The sequence below is a fragment of the Pelophylax lessonae genome (genome assembly GCF_965119305.1).
Source record: "Pelophylax lessonae genome assembly, chromosome: 12".
In the NCBI taxonomy this organism is placed as follows: domain Eukaryota; kingdom Metazoa; phylum Chordata; class Amphibia; order Anura; family Ranidae; genus Pelophylax; species Pelophylax lessonae.
This window is the reverse complement of record NC_138779.1, coordinates 225,684,962-225,708,738: the sequence shown is the minus strand read 5'-3', so window position 1 is coordinate 225,708,738 and position 23,777 is coordinate 225,684,962. Positions and strand designations below refer to the sequence as shown.

General features: G+C 49.0%; 1 protein-coding gene across 1 annotated transcript in view; it reads left to right on the top strand.

Annotated features, from left to right (window-relative positions):
* Positions 1 to 2,684: 2,684 nt before the first annotated feature.
* PHC2 (polyhomeotic homolog 2) overlaps positions 2,685 to 23,777 on the top strand; it is a 72,097-nt gene continuing 51,004 nt past the window's right edge. Inside the window, exons 1-2 of the mRNA XM_082274223.1 lie at positions 2,685 to 2,921; positions 9,071 to 9,170. Of these exons, the coding sequence (XP_082130349.1) occupies positions 9,099 to 9,170 (72 nt within the window). The 5' untranslated portion in view covers positions 2,685 to 2,921; positions 9,071 to 9,098. The remainder of the gene's footprint in view (positions 2,922 to 9,070; positions 9,171 to 23,777) is intronic.

Below are 23,777 nucleotides of genomic sequence, written 5' to 3'. Positions count from 1 at the left end.
TGGACTCTGTATGTAGAGGAGGTCGGTGTCTGGGCTCTGTATGTAGAGGAGATCGGTGTCTGGGCTCTGTATGTAGAGGAGGTCGGTGTCTGGGCTCTGTATGTAGAGGAGGTCGGTGTCTGGGCTCTGTATGTAGAGGAGGTCGGTGTCTGGGCTCTGTATGTAGAGGAGGTCGGTGTCTGGGCTCTGTATGTAGAGGAGGTCGGTGTCTGGGCTCTGTATGTAGAGGAGATCGGTGTCTGGGCTCTGTATGTAGAGGAGGTCGGTGTCTGGGCTCTGTATGTAGAGGAGGTCGGTGTCTGGGCTCTGTATGTAGAGGAGGTCGGTGTCTGGGCTCTGTATGTAGAGGAGGTCGGTGTCTGGGCTCTGTATGTAGAGGAGGTCGGTGTCTGGGCTCTGTATGTAGAGGAGGTCGGTGTCTGGGCTCTGTATGTAGAGGAGGTCGGTGTCTGGGCTCTGTATGTAGAGGAGGTCGGTGTCTGGGCTCTGTATGTAGAGGAGGTCGGTGTCTGGGCTCTGTATGTAGAGGAGATCGGTGTCTGGGCTCTGTATGTAGAGGAGATCGGTGTCTGGGCTCTGTATGTAGAGGAGATCGGTGTCTGGGCTCTGTATGTAGAGGAGATCGGTGTCTGGGCTCTGTATGTAGAGGAGGTCGGTGTCTGGGCTCTGTATGTAGAGGAGGTCGGTGTCTGGGCTCTGTATGTGGAGGAGGTCGGTGTCTGGGCTCTGTATGTAGAGGAGATCGGTGTCTGGGCTCTGTATGTAGAGGAGGTCGGTGTCTGGGCTCTGTATGTAGAGGAGGTCTGTGTCTGGGCTCTGTATGTGGAGGAGGTCTGTGTCTGGGCTCTGTATGTGGAGGAGGTCGGTGTCTGGACTCTGTATGTAGAGGAGATCGGTGTCTGGGCTCTGTATGTAGAGGAGATCGGTGTCTGGGCTCTGTATGTGGAGGAGGTCGGTGTCTGGGCTCTGTATGTGGAGGAGGTCGGTGTCTGGACTCTGTATGTAGAGGAGATCGGTGTCTGGACTCTGTATGTAGAGGAGATCGGTGTCTGGGCTCTGTATGTAGAGGAGGTCGGTGTCTGGGCTCTGTATGTAGAGGAGGTCGGTGTCTGGGCTCTGTATGTAGAGGAGGTCGGTGTCTGGGCTCTGTATGTAGAGGAGGTCGGTGTCTGGACTCTGTATGTAGAGGAGATCGGTGTCTGGACTCTGTATGTAGAGGAGATCGGTGTCTGGACTCTGTATGTGGAGGAGGTCGGTGTCTGGGCTCTGTATGTAGAGGAGGTCAGTGTCTGGGCTCTGTATGTGGAGGAGGTCGGTGTCTGGGCTCTGTATGTAGAGGAGGTCGGTGTCTGGGCTCTGTATGTAGAGGAGGTCGGTGTCTGGGCTCTGTATGTAGAGGAGGTCGGTGTCTGGGCTCTGTATGTAGAGGAGATCGGTGTCTGGGCTCTGTATGTAGAGGAGATCGGTGTCTGGGCTCTGTATGTGGAGGGGTCGGTGTCTGGGCTCTGACCAGGACCAGCGTTTGGAGGAATGGACCATCGCCAGGACCAGTTTTTAGAAGAGAGAACCATTGCCAGGATCAATGTTTGGAGAAGAGGACCGTCGCCAGGACTGGTGTTTGGAGAAGAGGACCGTCGCCAGGACTGGTGTTTGGAGAAGAGGACCGTTGCCAGGATCAGTGTTTGGAGAAGGGGACCATTGCCAGGATCAGTGTTTGGAGAAGAGGACCGTTGCGAGGACCAGTGTTTGGAGAAGGGGACCGTTGCCAGGATCAGTGTTTGGAGAAGAGGACCGTTGCGAGGACCAGTGTTTGGAGAAGAGGACCGTTGCCAGGATCAGTGTTTGGAGAAGAGGACCGTTGCGAGGACCAGTGTTTGGAGAAGGGGACCATTGCCAGGATCAGTGTTTGGAGAAGAGGACCGTTGCGAGGACCAGTGTTTGGAGAAGAGGACCATTGCCAGGATCAGTGTTTGGAGAAGGGGACCGTCGCGAGGACCAGTGTTTGGAGAAGGGGACCATTGCCAGGATCAGTGTTTGGAGAAGAGGACCGTTGCGAGGACCAGTGTTTGGAGAAGGGGACCATCGCCAGGATCAGTGTTTGGAGAAGGGGGCCATTGCCAGGATCAGTGTTTGGAGAAGAGGACCGTTGCGAGGATCAGTGTTTGGAGAAGTGGACCGTCGCGAGGACCAGTGTTTGGAGAAGGGGACCATTGCCAGGACCAGTGTTTGGAGAAGGGGACCGTCGCGAGGACCAGTGTTTGGAGAAGAGGACTGTCGCGAGGACCAGTGTTTGGAGAAGGATCAGTGTTTGGAGAAGGATCAGTGTTTGGAGAAGGATCAGTGTTTGGAGAAGAGGACCATTGTCAGGACCGGTTTTCTGGTCATCTCACAGTGCTGAGTCCGTCATCCTTCCAGAAATGTTGGGTTTCTCTCGGTGGGTCAGCCCAGAGGAGGCCGATCGTTCTCTGTGACAGTGGGGAACAGCGATGGCGCTGACATACTGATCCCTACTGATCTGTAAAGGAGAAGGACTGATGGTTGTGTTACCCATAGGGGCCAATCAGATTCCAGGACTGTAGATGTAATATCTGGGATTTGATTGGCCCCGTCCTCCAGTACAGGAAATATTTATGGATGGGGGGGGGGGGGGGGTCAGTACTGCGCTCCGCCTGGTCTATCTCTCTGCAGTTACATGATGGAGGATGAAAGTAGTGACAGGCCGGCTCTATACATCACAGGCAGTCTCTGATATACAGAGCGCACCCTCATTGGCTGTTGCCAAGCAACATCATAATCATGTGGAAGTGAGGCTGATCTTTTCCTTGCAGTGTATATATGTGATTGCAGGAGGCATGTCGGCGGAGGCAGGGGAGCCGAACAAAAGGCTGCTGGAGGTGGGATGCCTGGGGATCCTCTGACTGGTAAGACCCGCCATTTATCCTGTGCTCACACCCCTCCCCCTCCTCCCTATTACTGTCTGATTCTAGAAGATGTCCTGTACTGACCTATGGAGGCCAGAGAGGAGAGACCGCACTGACACCCCACTGACCGCACTGACACCCCACTGACCGCACTGACTGCACTGACACCCCACTGACTGCACTGACACCCCACTGACTGCACTGACACCCCACTGACTGCACTGACACCCCACTGACCGCACTGACACCCCACTGACCGCACTGACACCCCACTGACCGCACTGACACCCCACTGACCGCACTGACACCCCGCTGACTGCACTGACACCCCACTGACTGCACTGACACCCCACTGACCGCACTGACACCCCGCTGACCGCACTGACACCCCACTGACCGCACTGACACCCCGCTGACTGCACTGACACCCCGCTGACCGCACTGACACCTCGCTGACCGCACTGACACCCCACTGACTGCACTGACACCCCGCTGACTGCACTGACACCCCGCTGACTGCACTGACACCCCGCTGACCGCACTGACACCCCGCTGACCGCACTGACACCCCGCTGACCGCACTGACACTCCGCTGACCGCACTGACACCCCGCTGACCGCACTGACACCCCGCTGACTGCACTGACACCCCACTGACTGCACTGACACCCCACTGACTGCACTGACACCCCACTGACTGCACTGACACCCCACTGACCGCACTGACACCCCGCTGACCGCACTGACACCCCACTGACCGCACTGACACCCCGCTGACTGCACTGACACCCCGCTGACCGCACTGACACCTCGCTGACCGCACTGACACCCCACTGACTGCACTGACACCCCGCTGACTGCACTGACACCCCGCTGACCGCACTGACACCCCGCTGACCGCACTGACACCCCGCTGACCGCACTGACACCCCGCTGACCGCACTGACACTCCGCTGACCGCACTGACACCCCGCTGACCGCACTGACACCCCGCTGACCGCACTGACACCCCACTGACCGCACTGACACCCCACTGACCGCACTGACACCCCACTGACTGCACTGACACCCCACTGACTGCACTGACACCTCGATGACCACACTGCCTCCCTCCTTATTAATGTGTAATCATGCTAGAAGATGTCCCGTAATGACCTATGATGTACCATTTGGTACTCTGTGGGGGGTCGGGGTACAGTTGGTTCTCTGTGGGGGGGGTCAGAGTACAGTTGGTTCTCTGTGGGGGGGGTACAGTTGTTACTATGTGGGGGGGGTACAGTTGGTGCCCTGTAGGGGGGTCTGGGTAAAGTTGCTACTCTGTGGGGGGGTCAGAGTACAGTTGGTTCTCTGTGGGGGGGGTACAGTTGGTGCCCTGTAGAGGGGTTGGGGCAAAGATGCTACTCTGTGAAGGGGTCACAGTTGGCACTGTGTGGGGGGGTCGGGGTACAGTTGGTTCTCTAGCGGGGTTGGGGTAAAGTTGGCACTCTGTGGGGGTGTTGGGGTACAGATGGTTCTCTGGGCGGGGGGGGGGGGGGGCAAGGTACAGTTGGTTCTCTGTGGGGGGGTTGGGTACAGTCCTGTGTGCGGGTGTAATTCTCGTTATCTGTCAGTGTATACGGGTGTAATTCTCGGTATCTGTCCTGTGTGCGGGTGTAATTCTCAGTATCTGTCCTGTGAGCGGGTGTAATTCTCGGTATCTGTCCTGTGTGCGGGTGTAATTCTCGGTATCTGTCCTGTGTGCGGGTGAAATTCTCTGTATCTGTCCTGTGAGCGGGTGTAATTCTCGGTATCTGTCCTGTGTGCGGGTGTAATTCTCGTTATCTGTCAGTGTATACGGGTGTAATTCTCGGTATCTGTCCTGTGTGCGGGTGTAATTCTCAGTATCTGTCCTGTGAGCGGGTGTAATTCTCGGTATCTGTCCTGTGTGCGGGTGTAATTCTCGGTATCTGTCCTGTGTGCGGGTGAAATTCTCTGTATCTGTCCTGTGAGCGGGTGTAATTCTCGGTATCTGTCCTGTGTGCGGGTGTAATTCTCGTTATCTGTCAGTGTATACGGGTGTAATTCTCGGTATCTGTCCTGTGTGCGGGTGTAATTCTCGGTATCTGTCCTGTGTGCGGGTGTAATTCTCGTTATCTGTCAGTGTATACGGGTGTAATTCTCGGTATCTGTCCTGTGAGCGGGTGTAATTCTCGGTATCTGTCCTGTGTGCGGGTGTAATTCTCGGTATCTGTCCTGTGTGCGGGTGAAATTCTCTGTATCTGTCCTGTGAGCGGGTGTAATTCTCGGTATCTGTCCTGTGTGCGGGTGTAATTCTCGGTATCTGTCCTGTGTGCGGGTGTAATTCTCGGTATCTGTCCTGTGTGCGGGTGAAATTCTCTGTATCTGTCCTGTGTGCGGGTGTAATTCTCGTTATCTGTCAGTGTATACGGGTGTAATTCTCGGTATCTGTCCTGTGTGCGGGTGTAATTCTCAGTATCTGTCCTGTGAGCGGGTGTAATTCTCGGTATCTGTCCTGTGTGCGGGTGTAATTCTCGGTATCTGTCCTGTGTGCGGGTGAAATTCTCTGTATCTGTCCTGTGAGCGGGTGTAATTCTCGGTATCTGTCCTGTGTGCGGGTGTAATTCTCGTTATCTGTCAGTGTATACGGGTGTAATTCTCGGTATCTGTCCTGTGTGCGGGTGTAATTCTCGGTATCTGTCCTGTGTGCGGGTGTAATTCTCGTTATCTGTCAGTGTATACGGGTGTAATTCTCAGTATCTGTCCTGTGAGCGGGTGTAATTCTCGGTATCTGTCCTGTGTGCGGGTGTAATTCTCGGTATCTGTCCTGTGTGCGGGTGAAATTCTCTGTATCTGTCCTGTGAGCGGGTGTAATTCTCGGTATCTGTCCTGTGTGCGGGTGTAATTCTCGGTATCTGTCCTGTGTGCGGGTGTAATTCTCGGTATCTGTCCTGTGTGCGGGTGAAATTCTCTGTATCTGTCCTGTGAGCGGGTGTAATTCTCGGTATCTGTCCTGTGTGCGGGTGTAATTCTCGTTATCTGTCAGTGTATACGGGTGTAATTCTCGGTATCTGTCCTGTGTGCGGGTGTAATTCTCGGTATCTGTCCTGTGTGCGGGTGTAATTCTCGGTATCTGTCCTGTGTGCGGGTGTAATTCTCGGTATCTGTCAGTGTATACGGGTGAAATTCTCAGTATCTGTCCTGTGTGCGGGTGTAATTCTCGGTATCTGTCCTGTGTGTGGGTGTAATTCTCGGTATCTGTCCTGTGTGCGGGTGTAATTCTTGGTATCTGTCCTGTGTGCGGGTGTAATTCTCGGTATCTGTCCTGTGTGCGGGTGTAATTTTCTGTTTCTGTCCTGTGTGCGGGTGTAATTCTCGGTATCTGTCCTGTGTGCGGGTGTAATTCTCAGTATCTGTCCTGTGAGCGGGTGTAATTCTCGGTATCTGTCCTGTGTGCGGGTGTAATTCTCGGTATCTGTCAGTGTATACGGGTGAAATTCTCGGTATCTGTCCTGTGTGTGGGTGTAATTCTCGGTATCTGTCCTGTGTGCGGGTGTAATTCTCGGTATCTGTCAGTGTATACGGGTGAAATTCTCAGTATCTGTCCTGTGTGCGGGTGTAATTCTTGGTATCTGTCCTGTGTGCGGGTGTAATTCTCGGTATCTGTCCTGTGTGCGGGTGTAATTCTCGGTATCTGTCCTGTGTGCGGGTGTAATTCTCGGTATCTCTCCTGTATGTGGGTGTAATTCTTGGTATCTGTCCTGTGTGCGGGTGTAATTCTTGGTATCTGTCCTGTGTGCGGTGTAATTCTCGGTATCTGTCCTGTGTGCGGGTGTAATTCTCTGTATCTGTCCTGTGTGCGGGTGTAATTCTCGGTATCTCCTGTGTGCGGGTGTAATTCTCGGTATCTGTCCTGTGTGCGGGTGTAATTCTCGGTATCTCCTGTGTGCGGGTGTAATTCTCGGTATCTCCTGTGTGCGGGTGTAATTCTCGGTATCTGTCCTGTATGCGGGTGTAATTCTCGGTATCTGTCCTGTATGCGGGTGTAATTCTCGGTATCTGTCCTGTGTGCGGGTGTAATTCTCGGTATCTGTCCTGTGTGCGGGTGTAATTCTCGGTATCTCCTGTGTGCGGGTGTAATTCTCGGTATCTGTCCTGTGTGCGGGTGTAATTCTCGGTATCTGTCCTGTGTGCGGGTGTAATTCTCGGTATCTGTCCTGTGTGCGGGTGTAATTCTCGGTATCTGTCAGTGTATACGGGTGAAATTCTCAGTATCTGTCCTGTGTGCGGGTGTAATTCTCGGTATCTGTCCTGTGTGCGGGTGTAATTCTCGGTATCTGTCCTGTGTGCGGGTGTAATTCTCGGTATCTGTCAGTGTATACGGGTGAAATTCTCAGTATCTGTCCTGTGTGCGGGTGTAATTCTCGGTATCTGTCCTGTGTGCGGGTGTAATTCTTGGTATCTGTCCTGTGTGCGGGTGTAATTTTCTGTTTCTGTCCTGTGTGCGGGTGTAATTCTCGGTATCTGTCCTGTGTGCGGGTGTAATTCTCAGTATCTGTCCTGTGAGCGGGTGTAATTCTCGGTATCTGTCCTGTGTGCGGGTGTAATTCTCGGTATCTGTCAGTGTATACGGGTGAAATTCTCGGTATCTGTCCTGTGTGCGGGTGTAATTCTCAGTATCTGTCCTGTGTGCGGGTGTAATTCTCTGTATCTGTCCTGTGTGCGGGTGTAATTCTCGGTATCTCCTGTGTGCGGGTGTAATTCTCGGTATCTGTCCTGTGTGCGGGTGTAATTCTCGGTATCTCCTGTGTGCGGGTGTAATTCTCGGTATCTCCTGTGTGCGGGTGTAATTCTCGGTATCTGTCCTGTATGCGGGTGTAATTCTCGGTATCTGTCCTGTATGCGGGTGTAATTCTCGGTATCTGTCCTGTGTGCGGGTGTAATTCTCGGTATCTGTCCTGTGTGCGGGTGTAATTCTCGGTATCTCCTGTGTGCGGGTGTAATTCTCGGTATCTGTCCTGTGTGCGGGTGTAATTCTCGGTATCTGTCCTGTGTGCGGGTGTAATTCTCGGTATCTGTCCTGTGTGCGGGTGTAATTCTCGGTATCTGTCAGTGTATACGGGTGAAATTCTCAGTATCTGTCCTGTGTGCGGGTGTAATTCTCGGTATCTGTCCTGTGTGCGGGTGTAATTCTCGGTATCTGTCCTGTGTGCGGGTGTAATTCTCGGTATCTGTCAGTGTATACGGGTGAAATTCTCAGTATCTGTCCTGTGTGCGGGTGTAATTCTCGGTATCTGTCCTGTGTGCGGGTGTAATTCTTGGTATCTGTCCTGTGTGCGGGTGTAATTTTCTGTTTCTGTCCTGTGTGCGGGTGTAATTCTCGGTATCTGTCCTGTGTGCGGGTGTAATTCTCAGTATCTGTCCTGTGAGCGGGTGTAATTCTCGGTATCTGTCCTGTGTGCGGGTGTAATTCTCGGTATCTGTCAGTGTATACGGGTGAAATTCTCGGTATCTGTCCTGTGTGCGGGTGTAATTCTCGGTATCTGTCCTGTGTGCGGGTGTAATTCTCGGTATCTGTCAGTGTATACGGGTGAAATTCTCAGTATCTGTCCTGTGTGCGGGTGTAATTCTTGGTATCTGTCCTGTGTGCGGGTGTAATTCTTGGTATCTGTCCTGTGTGCGGTGTAATTCTCGGTATCTGTCCTGTGTGCGGGTGTAATTCTCTGTATCTGTCCTGTGTGCGGGTGTAATTCTCGGTATCTGTCCTGTGTGCGGGTGTAATTCTCGGTATCTCCTGTGTGCGGGTGTAATTCTCGGTATCTCCTGTGTGCGGGTGTAATTCTCGGTATCTGTCCTGTGTGCGGGTGTAATTCTCGGTATCTGTCCTGTGTGCGGGTGTAATTCTCGGTATCTCCTGTGTGCGGGTGTAATTCTCGGTATCTGTCCTGTGTGCGGGTGTAATTCTCGGTATCTGTCCTGTGTGCGGGTGTAATTCTCGGTATCTGTCCTGTGTGCGGGTGTAATTCTCGGTATCTGTCCTGTGTGCGGGTGTAATTCTCGGTATCTCCTGTGTGCGGGTGTAATTCTCGGTATCTCCTGTGTGCGGGTGTAATTCTCGGTATCTGTAAGTGTATACTGTTTGTGTCTTAGCAGGTATTGCCCCTCCCCCTCCGGAGCCAATATGGAGAACGAGACATCAAACTCCAACGTGACCGACAATCGCCAGACAACCAATCATCGCCAGACAGTCCAGGTATGAGGAAGTATAGCGGGGTCAGTGTAGATATGGGGTGTCTCCGGGGGTCATGTATGAGGAAGTATAGCGGGGTCAGTGTAGAGTATGGGGTGTCTCCGGGGGTCATGTATGAAGAAGTATAGCGGGGTCAGTGTAGAATATGGAGTGTCTCCGGGGTACATGTATGAGGAAGTATAGTGGGGTCAGTGTAGAGTATGGGGTGTCTCCAGGGGTCATGTATGAGGAAGTATAGCGGGGTCAGTGTAGAGTATGGGGTGTCTACGGGGATCATGTATGTATAGCGGGGTCAGTGTAGAATATGGGGTTTCTCCGGGGGTCATGTAGGAGGAAGTATAGTGGGGTCAGTGTAGAGTATGGGGTGTCTCCGGGGGTCATGTATGAGGATGTATAGCGGGGTCAGTGTAGAGTATGGGATGTCTCGGGGGGTCATGTATGTATAGCGGGGTCAGTGTAGAGTATGGGATGTCTCCGGGGGGGTCATGTATGTATAGCGGGGTCAGTGTAGAGTATGGGGTGTCTCCGGGGGGCATGTATGTATAGCGGGGTCAGTGTAGAATATGGGGTGTCTTCCGGGGTCATGTATGAGGAAGTATAGTGGGGTCAGTGTAGAGTATGGGATGTCTCGGGGGGTCATGTATGTATAGCGGGGTCAGTGTAGAGTATGGGATGTCTCCGGGGGGGTCATGTATGTATAGCGGGGTCAGTGTAGAGTATGGGGTGTCTCCGGGGGTCATGTATGTATAGCGGGGTCAGTGTAGAATATGGGATGTCTAGGGGGTCATGTATGTATAGCGGGGTCAGTGTAGAATATGGGGTGTCTTCGGGGGTCATGTATGAGGAAGTATAGTGGGGTCAGTGTAGAGTATGGGGTGTCTCCGGGGGTCATGTATGTATAGCGGGGTCAGTGTAGAATATGGGGTGTCTTCGGGGGTCATGTATGAGGAAGTATAGTGGGGTCAGTGTAGAGTATGGGATGTCTGTAAGCAGTAGGTGAAGGACACATTTGGGGGATGGTCACATGATACCATGAGGCTGGTCACATGGTAGTTGGGACTTTTGTCCCCGGCTCAGTCACATACGGGGCCCCCTGATGAATGGACAATGCTGATTGGCAGCTGGTGGGCTGCTCTGGTGATCTCCGCCCCCTTCCTCTCGGCACTTTGTCTGGTCAGAGGGAGGTCACAGGTCTCACATTCTCTGTCAATGCTGAGCAACAATTCCCAACCTACACCGAGGTCCAGGAGAGGTACACGCCAGGCAGGGCAGAGTGAGGGGGTAGAAGGGGTGTAGGGTGTGCAGAGTGAGGGGGGTAGAAGGGGTTTAGGGTGTGCAGAGTGAGGGGGATAGAAGGGGTTTAGGGCGTGCAGAGTGCGGGGGGGGGGGGGGTAGAAGGGGTGTAGGGTGTGCAGAGTGCGGGGGGTATCAAGGGTGTAGAGTGTGCAGAGTGCGGGGGGGAGGAGGGGTGTAGGGTGTGAGGGGGGTAGAAGGGGTTTAGGGTGTGCAGAGTGAGGGGGGTAGAAGGGGTTTAGGGTGTGCAGAGTGAGGGGGTACAAGGGGTGTAGGGTGTGCAGAGTGTGGAGGGTAGAAGGGGGGGTGTAGGGTGTGCGGCGGGTAGAAGGGGTGTAGGGTGTGCAGAGTGAGGGGGATAGAATGGGTGTAGGGTGTGCAGAGTGAGGGGGATAGAAGGGGTTTGGAGTGTGCAGAGTAAGGGGGTAAAAGGGGTTTAGGGTGTGCAGAGTGAGGGGGATAGAATGGGTGTAGGGTGTGCAGAGTGCGGAGGGTAGAAGGGGGGGTGTAGGGTGTGCGGGGGGTAGAAGGGGTGTAGGGTGTGCAGAGTGAGGGGGGTAGAAGGGGTGTAGGGTGTGATGCGTTTTGGGGTGTGTGTGGCGGGAGGTGTTGCGGGGTAGAAGGGGTGTAGGGTGTGCAGAGTGAGGGGGATAGAATGGGTGTAGGGTGTGCAGAGTGAGGGGGATAGAAGGGGTTTGGAGTGTGCAGAGTAAGGGGGTAAAAGGGGTTTAGGGTGTGCAGAGTGAGGGGGATAGAATGGGTGTAGGGTGTGCAGAGTGAGGGGGGTAGAAAGGGTTTAGGGTGTGCAGAGTGAGGGGGTAGAAGGGGTGTAGGGAGTGCAGAGTGCGGGGGGGTAGAAGGGGTGTAGGGTGTGCAGAGTGCGGGGGGTAGAAAGGGTGTAGGGTGTTCAGAGTGTGGGGGTAGAAGGGGTGTGCAGAGTGCGGGGGTGAGGAGGGGTGTAGGGTGTGCAGAGTGAAGGGGATAGAAGGGGTGTAGGGTGTGCAGAGTGAGGGGGGTAGAAGGGGTGTAGGGTGTGAGGGGGGTAGAAGGGGTGTAGGGTGTGCAGAGTGCGGGGGGTAGAAGGGGTGTAGGGTGTGCAGAGTGAGGGGGGTAGAAGGGTTGTAGGGTGTGATGCGTTTTGGGGTGTGTGTGGCGGGAGGTGTTGCGGGGCGTGTGTGGCGGGAAGTGTTGCGGGGTGTGACGCGTTGCAGGGTTTATAAGGTGGGAGGTGTCGTGGGGTGTGTGTGGCGGGAGGCGTTGCGGGGTTTATGTGGCAGGAGGTGTTGCGGGTGTGATGCATTGCGGGGTTTATGTGGCGGGAGGTGTTGCGGGGTTTATGTGGCGGGAGGTGTTGCGGGGTGTGTGTAGTAGCAGGAGGCGTTGTGGGGTGTGTGGCGGGAGGTGTTGTGGGGTGTGACTCGTTGCGCGGTTTGTGGCGGGAGGTGTTGTGGGGTTTGACGTGTTACGGGGTGTGACGCGTTGCAGGGTTTATGTGGTGGGAGGTGTTGCGGGCTGTGATGTGTTGTGGGGTGTGACACGTTGCGGGGTTTGTGGCGGAAGGTGTGTGTGTCGGGAGGCATTGCGGGGTGTGACGCGTTGCAGGGTTTATGTGGCGGGAGGTGTTGCGTTATATAGTTACATAGTTTGTGAGGTTGAAAAAAGACATCAGTCCATCCAGTTCAACCTATGATGTGTGTTTGCTGTTAACCGTACATTGTATACCCCTGTATGTTGTACATTGTATACCCCTGTATGTTGTACATTGTATACCCCTGTATGTTGTACATTGTATACCCCTGTATGTTGTACATTGTATACCCCCTGTATGTTGTACATTGTATACCCCTGTATGTTGTACATTGTATACCCCTGTATGTTGTACATTGTATACCCCTGTATGTTGTACATTGTATACCCCCCTGTATGTTGTACATTGTATACCCCTGTATGTTGTACATTGTATACCCCTGTATGTTGTACATTGTATACCCCTGTATGTTGTACATTGTATACCCACTGTATGTTGTACATTGTATACCCCTGTATGTTGTACATTGTATACCCCTGTATGTTGTACATTGTATACCCCTGTATGTTGTACATTGTATACCCCTGTATGTTGTACATTGTATACCCCCCTGTATGTTGTACATTGTATACCCCCCTGTATGTTGTACATTGTATACCCCTGTATGTTGTACATTGTATACCCCTGTATGTTGTACATTGTATACCCACTGTATGTTGTACATTGTATACCCCTGTATGTTGTACATTGTATACCCCTGTATGTTGTACATTGTATACCCCTGTATGTTGTACATTGTATACCCACTGTATGTTGTACATTGTATACCCCTGTATGTTGTACATTGTATACCCCTGTATGTTGTACATTGTATACCCCTGTATGTTGTACATTGTATACCCACTGTATGTTGTACATTGTATACCCCTGTATGTTGTACATTGTATACCCCTGTATGTTGTACATTGTATACCCCTGTATGTTGTACATTGTATACCCCTGTATGTTGTACATTGTATACCCACTGTATGTTGTACATTGTATACCCACTGTATGTTGTACATTGTATACCCCTGTATGTTGTACATTGTATACCCCCTGTATGTTGTACATTGTATACCCCCTGTATGTTGTACATTGTATACCCCTGTATGTTGTACATTGTATACCCCTGTATGTTGTACATTGTATACCCCTGTATGTTGTACATTGTATACCCCCTGTATGTTGTACATTGCATACCCCCTGTATGTTGTACATTGCATACCCCCTGTATGTTGTACATTGTATACCCCCTGTATGTTGTACATTGTATACCCCTGTATGTTGTACATTGTATACCCCTGTATGTTGTACATTGTATACCCCCTGTATGTTGTACATTGTATACCCCCTGTATGTTGTACATTGTATACCCCCTGTATGTTGTACATTGTATACCCCTGTATGTTGTACATTGTATACCCCTGTATGTTGTACATTGTTTACCCCTGTATGTTGTACATTGTATACCCCTGTATGTTGTACATTGTATACCCACTGTATGTTGTACATTGTATACCCCTGTATGTTGTACATTGTATACCCCTGTATGTTGTACATTGTATACCCCCTGTATGTTGTACATTGTATACCCCCTGTATGTTGTACATTGTATACCCCTGTATGTTGTACATTGTATACCCCTGTATGTTGTACATTGTATACCCCTGTATGTTGTACATTGTATACCCCCTGTATGTTGTACATTGCATACCCCCTGTATGTTGTACATTGCATACCCCCTGTATGTTGTACATTGTATACCCCCTGTATGTTGTACATTGTATACCCCTGTATGTTGTACATTGTATACCCCTGTATGTTGTACATTGTATACCCCTGTATGTTGTACATTGTATACCCCCTGTATGTTGTACATTGTATACCCCCTGTATGTTGTACATTGTATACCCCTGTATGTTGTACATTGTATACCCCCTGTATGTTGTACATTGTATACCCCTGTATGTTGTGGTCTTTAAGGTGCCCATCTAATAGTTTTTTGAAACTATCAATGCTCCCCGCTGATACCACTGCTTGTGGAAGAAAATTCCACATCCTTACTGCTCTGACAGTGAAGAACCCTTTACGTATTTTAACCACTTAAGCCCCGTAAGATTTTACCCCCTTTCTGACCAGGCCCTATTTTGCGATTCGGCACTGCGCGAATTTAACGGACAATTGCGCGGTCGTGCGACGCTGTACCCAAATGAAATTGATGTCCTTTTTTTCCCACAAACAGAGCTTTCTTTTGGTGGTATTTGATCTCCTCTGCAATTTTTACTTTTTGCGCTATAAACAAAAAAAGAGCGACAATTCTGAGAAAAAAACAACAATATTTTTCACATGAAACTCCCCCCAAAAAAATGTAAAAATCAAAATTTTTTAACATTTTAGGCCAATTTGTTTTCTGCTACATATTTTTGGTAAAAAAAATCCCAATAAGCGTATTTTGATTGGTTTGCGCAAAAGTTATTGCGTTTACTAACTAAGGGAAAGATTTTTGTCATTTTTATTGTTGTTTTTTTTTTTTTTTTTTAACTAGTAATGGCGGCGATCTGCAATTTTTTTTTTTTTTGCGGGACTGCGACATTGCGGCGGACAGATCGGACCCTTGACTGACATTTTTGACACTTTTGGGGGTACCAGTGACATTACTGCAGTAATCAGTGCTATACATATGCACTGTTATGATTGTAACTGTTATGGGATGTGGCTGTTTGTGTAACTACAGAGATATACGATCCTACATAGAAGGATCGTATGATCTCTGCACTTACACCAGGGAGAATGACAGGCGGCTTTGTTTACATCAGCCGCCTGCCTTTCTCCCTCTGTACCGGACGATCGTGAGTCACATGCTCGGGGATCACAGTGAACGAGCGGGGGCGGGAGCGCGCCTCCGGCGGAGCGCGCTCGCCCCCTATTGGCTCGCAGGCGAGTGACGTACCCATACGTCCCTTTGCCTGCACGGGGCTGACCGCCGCAGTATATATACTTGCAGCGGTCGGCAGGTGGTTAAGGTTAAACCGTTTCTCCTTAGTGAGTGGCCACGTGTCTTATTGTATTCCCTTTCTCTGAATAGTTTGTAACCACTTGCTGACCGCTCACTGAGCTGGTACTGCGGCAAAGTGGCTCCTTATCGTCCAGTGATGTAGACCTACGTCGCTGGATCACGCCCTCTCTCGGCGGCGCGCTCCCACTGTATTCAGACATAGCAGGAGTCGGGCCAGGGGAGGCGACCGCTGCTTTTCCCCGATCGTCGGGGATCGAGTGAGGAAATCCACCCACTTGTGTAAACAAAGTGGGCGGATCTCCTATGTGACAGACAGTGACAGATCACAGGATTCAGCATAGCTGCGATCTGTGTCTGTGTCACACAATCCCCTCCCCCCAAACACGTCTGTAAGCATGAGGAATACATTTAACCCCTTGATCACCAATAAAGTTAACCCCTTCTCTGCCAGTGTCATTAGTACAGTGACAGTGCATATTTTTAGCACTGATTACTGCAGTAATGTCACTGGTACCCCCAAAAGTGTCAAAAATGTCAGTTAAGGGTCCGATCTGTCCGCCGCAATGTCGCAGTCCCACTAAAAATCACAGATCGCCGCCATTATTAGTAAAAAAAAATAAACAATAAAAATGACAAAAATCTTTCCCTTAGTTAGTAAACGCAATAACTTTTGCGCAAACCAATCAAAATACGCTTATTGTGATTTTTTTTACCATGAATATGTAGCAGAAAACAAATTGGCCAAAAATGTTAAAAAAAATTAGATTTTTAATTTTTTTTTTGGGAATGTTTTATATCAGAATGTGAAAAATATTGTTTTTTTTTTTTCAAAAATTAAAAATCGCAGAGGTGATGAAATACCACCAAAAGAAATCTCTGTTTGTGGGGGAAAAAAGGACATCAATTTCGTTTGGGTACAGCGTTGCACGACCGCTCAATTGTCAGTTAAAGTAACGCAGTGCAAAGTTGCAAAAAGTATACCAGTACAGTATTTGTAGGGTCACCAGTACGGTATTTGTAGAGTCTCCAGTACGGTATTTGTAGGGTCACCAGTACAGTATTTGTAGGGTCACCAGTACAGTATTTGTAGAGTCTCCAGTACGGTATTTGTAGGGTCACCAGTACAGTATTTGTAGGGTCTCCAGTACAGTATTTGTAGGGTCTCCAGTACGGTATTTGTAGGGTCACCAGTACAGTATTTGTAGGGTCACCAGTACAGTATTTGTAGAGTCACCAGTACAGTATTTGTAGGGTCACCAGTACAGTATTTGTAGGGTCTCCAGTACAGTATTTGTAGGGTCCCCAGTACAGTATTTGTAGGGTCACCAGTACAGTATTTGTAGGGTCACCAGTACAGTATTTGTAGAGTCTCCAGTACGGTATTTGTAGGGTCACCAGTACAGTATTTGTAGGGTCTCCAGTACAGTATTTGTAGGGTCTCCAGTACGGTATTTGTAGGGTCACCAGTACAGTATTTGTAGGGTCACCAGTACAGTATTTGTAGGGTCTCCAGTACAGTATTTGTAGAGTCTCCAGTACAGTATTTGTAGGGTCACCAGTACAGTATTTGTAGAGTCTCCAGTACAGTATTTGTAGGGTCACCAGTACAGTATTTGTAGGGTCACCAGTACAGTATTTGTAGGGTCTCCAGTACAGTATTTGTAGGGTCACCAGTACAGTATTTGTAGGGTCTCCAGTACGGTATTTGTAGGGTCCCCAGTACAGTATTTGTAGGGTCTCCAGTACGGTATTTGTAGGGTCCCCAGTACAGTATTTGTAGGGTCTCCAGTACAGTATTTGTAGGGTCACCAGTACAGTATTTGTATGGTCTCCAGTACAGTATTTGTAGGGTCACCAGTACAGTATTTGTAGGGTCTCCAGTACAGTAGGGTCCCCAGTACAGTATTTGTAGGGTCCCCAGTACAGTATTTGTAGGGTCACCAGTACAGTATTTGTAGAGTCCCCAGTACAGTATTTGTAGGGTCCCCAGTACAGTAGGGTCCCCAGTACAGTATTTGTAGGGTCTCCAGTACAGTATTTGTAGGGTCTCCAGTACAGTAGGGTCCCCAGTACAGTATTTGTAGGGTCACCAGTACAGTATTTGTAGGGTCTCCAGTACAGTATTTGTAGGGTCACCAGTACGGTATTTGTAGGGTCCCCAGTACAGTATTTGTAGGGTCTCCAGTACAGTATTTGTAGGGTCACCAGTACAGTATTTGTAGGGTCACCAGTACAGTATTTGTAGAGTCTCCAGTACAGTATTTGTAGGGTCCCCAGTACAGTATTTGTAGGGTCACCAGTACAGTATTTGTAGGGTCTCCAGTACAGTATTTGTAGGGTCACCAGTACAGTATTTGTAGGGTCACCAGTACAGTATTTGTAGGGTCTCCAGTACAGTATTTGTAGGGTCTCCAGTACAGTATTTGTAGAGTCTCCAGTACGGTATTTGTAGGGTCACCAGTACAGTATTTGTAGGGTCTCCAGTACAGTATTTGTAGGGTCACCAGTACAGTATTTGTAGGGTCACCAGTACAGTATTTGTAGGGTCTCCAGTACAGTATTTGTAGAGTCTCCAGTACGGTATTTGTAGGGTCACCAGTACAGTATTTGTAGGGTCTCCAGTACAGTATTTGTAGAGTCTCCAGTACAGTATTTGTAGGGTCACCAGTACAGTATTTGTAGGGTCACCAGTACAGTATTTGTAGAGTCTCCAGTACGGTATTTGTAGGGTCACCAGTACAGTATTTGTAGGGTCTCCAGTACAGTATTTGTAGGGTCTCCAGTACGGTATTTGTAGGGTCACCAGTACAGTATTTGTAGGGTCACCAGTACAGTATTTGTAGAGTCACCAGTACAGTATTTGTAGGGTCACCAGTACAGTATTTGTAGGGTCTCCAGTACAGTATTTGTAGAGTCTCCAGTACAGTATTTGTAGGGTCACCAGTACAGTATTTGTAGGGTCACCAGTACGGTATTTGTAGGGTCACCAGTACAGTATTTGTAGGGTCACCAGTACAGTATTTGTAGGGTCACCAGTACAGTATTTGTAGAGTCTCCAGTACAGTATTTGTAGGGTCACCAGTACAGTATTTGTAGGGTCACCAGTACAGTATTTGTAGGGTCTCCAGTACAGTATTTGTAGGGTCTCCAGTACAGTATTTGTAGGGTCTCCAGTACAGTATTTGTAGGGTCTCCAGTACAGTATTTGTAGGGTCACCAGTACAGTATTTGTAGAGTCTCCAGTACAGTATTTGTAGGGTCTCCAGTACAGTATTTGTAGGGTCTCCAGTACGGTATTTGTAGGGTCACCAGTACAGTATTTGTAGGGTCTCCAGTACAGTATTTGTAGGGTCTCCAGTACGGTATTTGTAGAGTCTCCAGTACAGTATTTGTAGGGTCACCAGTACAGTATTTGTAGGGTCACCAGTACGGTATTTGTAGGGTCACCAGTACAGTATTTGTAGGGTCACCAGTACAGTATTTGTAGAGTCTCCAGTACAGTATTTGTAGGGTCACCAGTACAGTATTTGTAGGGTCACCAGTACAGTATTTGTAGGGTCACCAGTACAGTATTTGTAGGGTCTCCAGTACAGTATTTGTAGGGTCACCAGTACAGTATTTGTAGGGTCTCCAGTACGGTATTTGTAGGGTCCCCAGTACAGTATTTGTAGGGTCTCCAGTACAGTATTTGTAGGGTCACCAGTACAGTATTTGTAGAGTCCCCAGTACAGTATTTGTAGGGTCCCCAGTACAGTAGGGTCCCCAGTACAGTATTTGTAGGGTCTCCAGTACAGTATTTGTAGGGTCTCCAGTACAGTAGGGTCCCCAGTACAGTATTTGTAGGGTCACCAGTACAGTATTTGTAGGGTCTCCAGTACAGTATTTGTAGGGTCACCAGTACGGTATTTGTAGGGTCCCCAGTACAGTATTTGTAGGGTCTCCAGTACAGTATTTGTAGGGTCACCAGTACAGTATTTGTAGAGTCTCCAGTACGGTATTTGTAGGGTCACCAGTACAGTATTTGTAGGGTCACCAGTACAGTATTTGTAGGGTCACCAGTACAGTATTTGTAGGGTCACCAGTACGGTATTTGTAGAGTCCCCAGTACAGTATTTGTAGGGTCCCCAGTACAGTAGGGTCCCCAGTACAGTATTTGTAGGGTCCCCAGTACAGTATTTGTAGGGTCACCAGTACAGTATTTGTAGGGTCTCCAGTACAGTAGGGTCCCCAGTACAGTATTTGTAGAGTCTCCAGTACAGTATTTGTAGGGTCACCAGTACGGTATTTGTAGGGTCCCCAGTACAGTATTTGTAGGGTCTCCAGTACGGTATTTGTAGGGTCCCCAGTACAGTATTTGTAGGGTCTCCAGTACGGTATTTGTAGGGTCCCCAGTACAGTATTTGTAGGGTCTCCAGTACAGTATTTGTAGGGTCTCCAGTACAGTATTTGTAGGGTCTCCAGTACAGTATTTGTAGGGTCACCAGTACAGTATTTGTAGGGTCACCAGTACGGTATTTGTAGGGTCCCCAGTACAGTATTTGTAGGGTCTCCAGTACAGTATTTGTAGGGTCACCAGTACGGTATTTGTAGGGTCCCCAGTACAGTATTTGTAGGGTCTCCAGTACGGTATTTGTAGGGTCCCCAGTACAGTATTTGTAGGGTCTCCAGTACAGTATTTGTAGGGTCTCCAGTACAGTATTTGTAGAGTCTCCAGTACAGTATTTGTAGGGTCCCCAGTACAGTATTTGTAGGGTCCCCAGTACAGTATTTGTAGGGTCACCAGTACGGTATTTGTAGAGTCTCCAGTACAGTATTTGTAGGGTCACCAGTACAGTATTTGTAGGGTCACCAGTACAGTATTTGTAGGGTCACCAGTACGGTATTTGTAGAGTCACCAGTACGGTATTTGTAGGGTCACCAGTACAGTATTTGTAGAGTCTCCAGTACAGTATTTGTAGGGTCACCAGTACAGTATTTGTAGGGTCACCAGTACAGTATTTGTAGAGTCTCCAGTACAGTATTTGTAGGGTCACCAGTACAGTATTTGTAGGGTCTCCAGTACAGTATTTGTAGGGTCCCCAGTACAGTATTTGTAGGGTCTCCAGTACGGTATTTGTAGGGTCCCCAGTACAGTATTTGTAGGGTCTCCAGTACAGTATTTGTAGGGTCACCAGTACAGTATTTGTAGGGTCTCCAGTACGGTATTTGTAGGGTCACCAGTACAGTATTTGTAGAGTCACCAGTACAGTATTTGTAGGGTCACCAGTACAGTATTTGTAGGGTCTCCAGTACAGTATTTGTAGGGTCACCAGTACAGTATTTGTAGGGTCACCAGTACAGTATTTGTAGGGTCACCAGTACGGTATTTGTAGGGTCTCCAGTACAGTATTTGTAGGGTCACCAGTACAGTATTTGTAGGGTCACCAGTACGGTATTTGTAGAGTCCCCAGTACAGTATTTATAGGGTCCCCAGTACAGTAGGGTCCCCAGTACAGTATTTGTAGGGTCTCCAGTACAGTATTTGTAGGGTCTCCAGTACAGTAGGGTCCCCAGTACAGTATTTGTAGGGTCACCAGTACAGTATTTGTAGGGTCTCCAGTACAGTATTTGTAGGGTCACCAGTACGGTATTTGTAGGGTCCCCAGTACAGTATTTGTAGGGTCTCCAGTACAGTATTTGTAGGGTCACCAGTACAGTATTTGTAGAGTCTCCAGTACAGTATTTGTAGGGTCCCCAGTACAGTATTTGTAGAGTCCCCAGTACAGTATTTGTAGGGTCCCCAGTACAGTAGGGTCCCCAGTACAGTATTTGTAGGGTCCCCAGTACAGTATTTGTAGGGTCACCAGTACAGTATTTGTAGGGTCTCCAGTACAGTAGGGTCCCCAGTACAGTATTTGTAGAGTCCCCAGTACAGTATTTGTAGGGTCCCCAGTACAGTATTTGTAGGGTCCCCAGTACAGTATTTGTAGGGTCTCCAGTACGGTATTTGTAGGGTCCCCAGTACAGTATTTGTAGGGTCTCCAGTACGGTATTTGTAGGGTCCCCAGTACAGTATTTGTAGGGTCTCCAGTACAGTATTTGTAGAGTCTCCAGTACAGTATTTGTAGGGTCACCAGTACAGTATTTGTAGGGTCTCCAGTACAGTATTTGTAGGGTCACCAGTACAGTATTTGTAGGGTCACCAGTACAGTATTTGTAGGGTCACCAGTACAGTATTTGTAGGGTCACCAGTACGGTATTTGTAGAGTCCCCAGTACAGTATTTGTAGGGTCCCCAGTACAGTAGGGTCCCCAGTACAGTATTTGTAGGGTCTCCAGTACAGTATTTGTAGGGTCTCCAGTACAGTAGGGTCCCCAGTACAGTATTTGTAGGGTCACCAGTACAGTATTTGTAGGGTCTCCAGTACAGTATTTGTAGGGTCACCAGTACGGTATTTGTAGGGTCCCCAGTACAGTATTTGTAGGGTCTCCAGTACAGTATTTGTAGGGTCACCAGTACAGTATTTGTAGAGTCTCCAGTACAGTATTTGTAGGGTCCCCAGTACAGTATTTGTAGAGTCCCCAGTACAGTATTTGTAGGGTCCCCAGTACAGTAGGGTCCCCAGTACAGTATTTGTAGGGTCCCCAGTACAGTATTTGTAGGGTCACCAGTACAGTATTTGTAGGGTCTCCAGTACAGTAGGGTCCCCAGTACAGTATTTGTAGAGTCTCCAGTACAGTATTTGTAGGGTCCCCAGTACAGTATTTGTAGGGTCCCCAGTACAGTATTTGTAGGGTCTCCAGTACGGTATTTGTAGGGTCCCCAGTACAGTATTTGTAGGGTCTCCAGTACGGTATTTGTAGGGTCCCCAGTACAGTATTTGTAGGGTCTCCAGTACAGTATTTGTAGAGTCTCCAGTACAGTATTTGTAGGGTCTCCAGTACAGTATTTGTAGGGTCACCAGTACAGTATTTGTAGGGTCACCAGTACAGTATTTGTAGGGTCACCAGTACAGTGTTTGTAGGGTCTCCAGTACAGTATTTGTAGGGTCCCCAGTACAGTATTTGAAGAGTCTCCAGTACGGTATTTGTAGAGTCTCCAGTACAGTATTTGTAGAGTCTCCAGTACAGTATTTGTAGGGTCTCCAGTACAGTATTTGTAGAGTCTCCAGTACAGTATTTGTAGAGTCTCCAGTACAGTATTTGTAGGGTCCCCAGTACAGTATTTGTAGGGTCTCCAGTACAGTATTTGTAGAGTCTCCAGTACGGTATTTGTAGGGTCTCCAGTACAGTATTTGTAGAGTCTCCAGTACGGTATTTGTAGGGTCACCAGTACAGTATTTGTAGGGTCTCCAGTACGGTATTTGTAGGGTCTCCAGTACGGTATTTGTAGGGTCACCAGTACGGTATTTGTAGGGTCACCAGTACAGTATTTGTAGGGTCTCCAGTACAGTATTTGTAGGGTCACCAGTACAGTATTTGTAGGGTCTCCAGTACGGTATTTGTAGGGTCCCCAGTACAGTATTTGTAGGGTCTCCAGTACAGTATTTGTAGGGTCACCAGTACAGTATTTGTAGGGTCACCAGTACGGTATTTGTAGAGTCTCCAGTACAGTATTTGTAGGGTCACCAGTACGGTATTTGTAGGGTCTCCAGTACGGTATTTGTAGGGTCCCCAGTACAGTATTTGTAGGGTCTCCAGTACAGTATTTGTAGAGTCTCCAGTACAGTATTTGTAGGGTCACCAGTACGGTATTTGTAGGGTCACCAGTACGGTATTTGTAGGGTCTCCAGTACAGTATTTGTAGGGTCACCAGTACAGTATTTGTAGGGTCACCAGTACAGTATTTGTAGAGTCTCCAGTACAGTATTTGTAGGGTCACCAGTACAGTATTTGTAGGGTCACCAGTACAGTATTTGTAGGGTCTCCAGTACAGTATTTGTAGGGTCACCAGTACAGTATTTGTAGGGTCTCCAGTACGGTATTTGTAGGGTCCCCAGTACAGTATTTGTAGGGTCTCCAGTACAGTATTTGTAGGGTCACCAGTACAGTATTTGTAGAGTCCCCAGTACAGTATTTGTAGGGTCCCCAGTACAGTAGGGTCCCCAGTACAGTATTTGTAGGGTCTCCAGTACAGTATTTGTAGGGTCTCCAGTACAGTAGGGTCCCCAGTACAGTATTTGTAGGGTCACCAGTACAGTATTTGTAGGGTCTCCAGTACAGTATTTGTAGGGTCACCAGTACGGTATTTGTAGGGTCCCCAGTACAGTATTTGTAGGGTCTCCAGTACAGTATTTGTAGGGTCTCCAGTACAGTAGGGTCCCCAGTACAGTATTTGTAGGGTCACCAGTACAGTATTTGTAGGGTCACCAGTACGGTATTTGTAGAGTCCCCAGTACAGTATTTGTAGGGTCCCCAGTACAGTAGGGTCCCCAGTACAGTATTTGTAGGGTCCCCAGTACAGTATTTGTAGGGTCACCAGTACAGTATTTGTAGGGTCTCCAGTACAGTAGGGTCCCCAGTACAGTATTTGTAGAGTCTCCAGTACAGTATTTGTAGGGTCACCAGTACGGTATTTGTAGGGTCCCCAGTACAGTATTTGTAGGGTCTCCAGTACGGTATTTGTAGGGTCCCCAGTACAGTATTTGTAGGGTCTCCAGTACGGTATTTGTAGGGTCCCCAGTACAGTATTTGTAGGGTCTCCAGTACAGTATTTGTAGGGTCTCCAGTACAGTATTTGTAGGGTCTCCAGT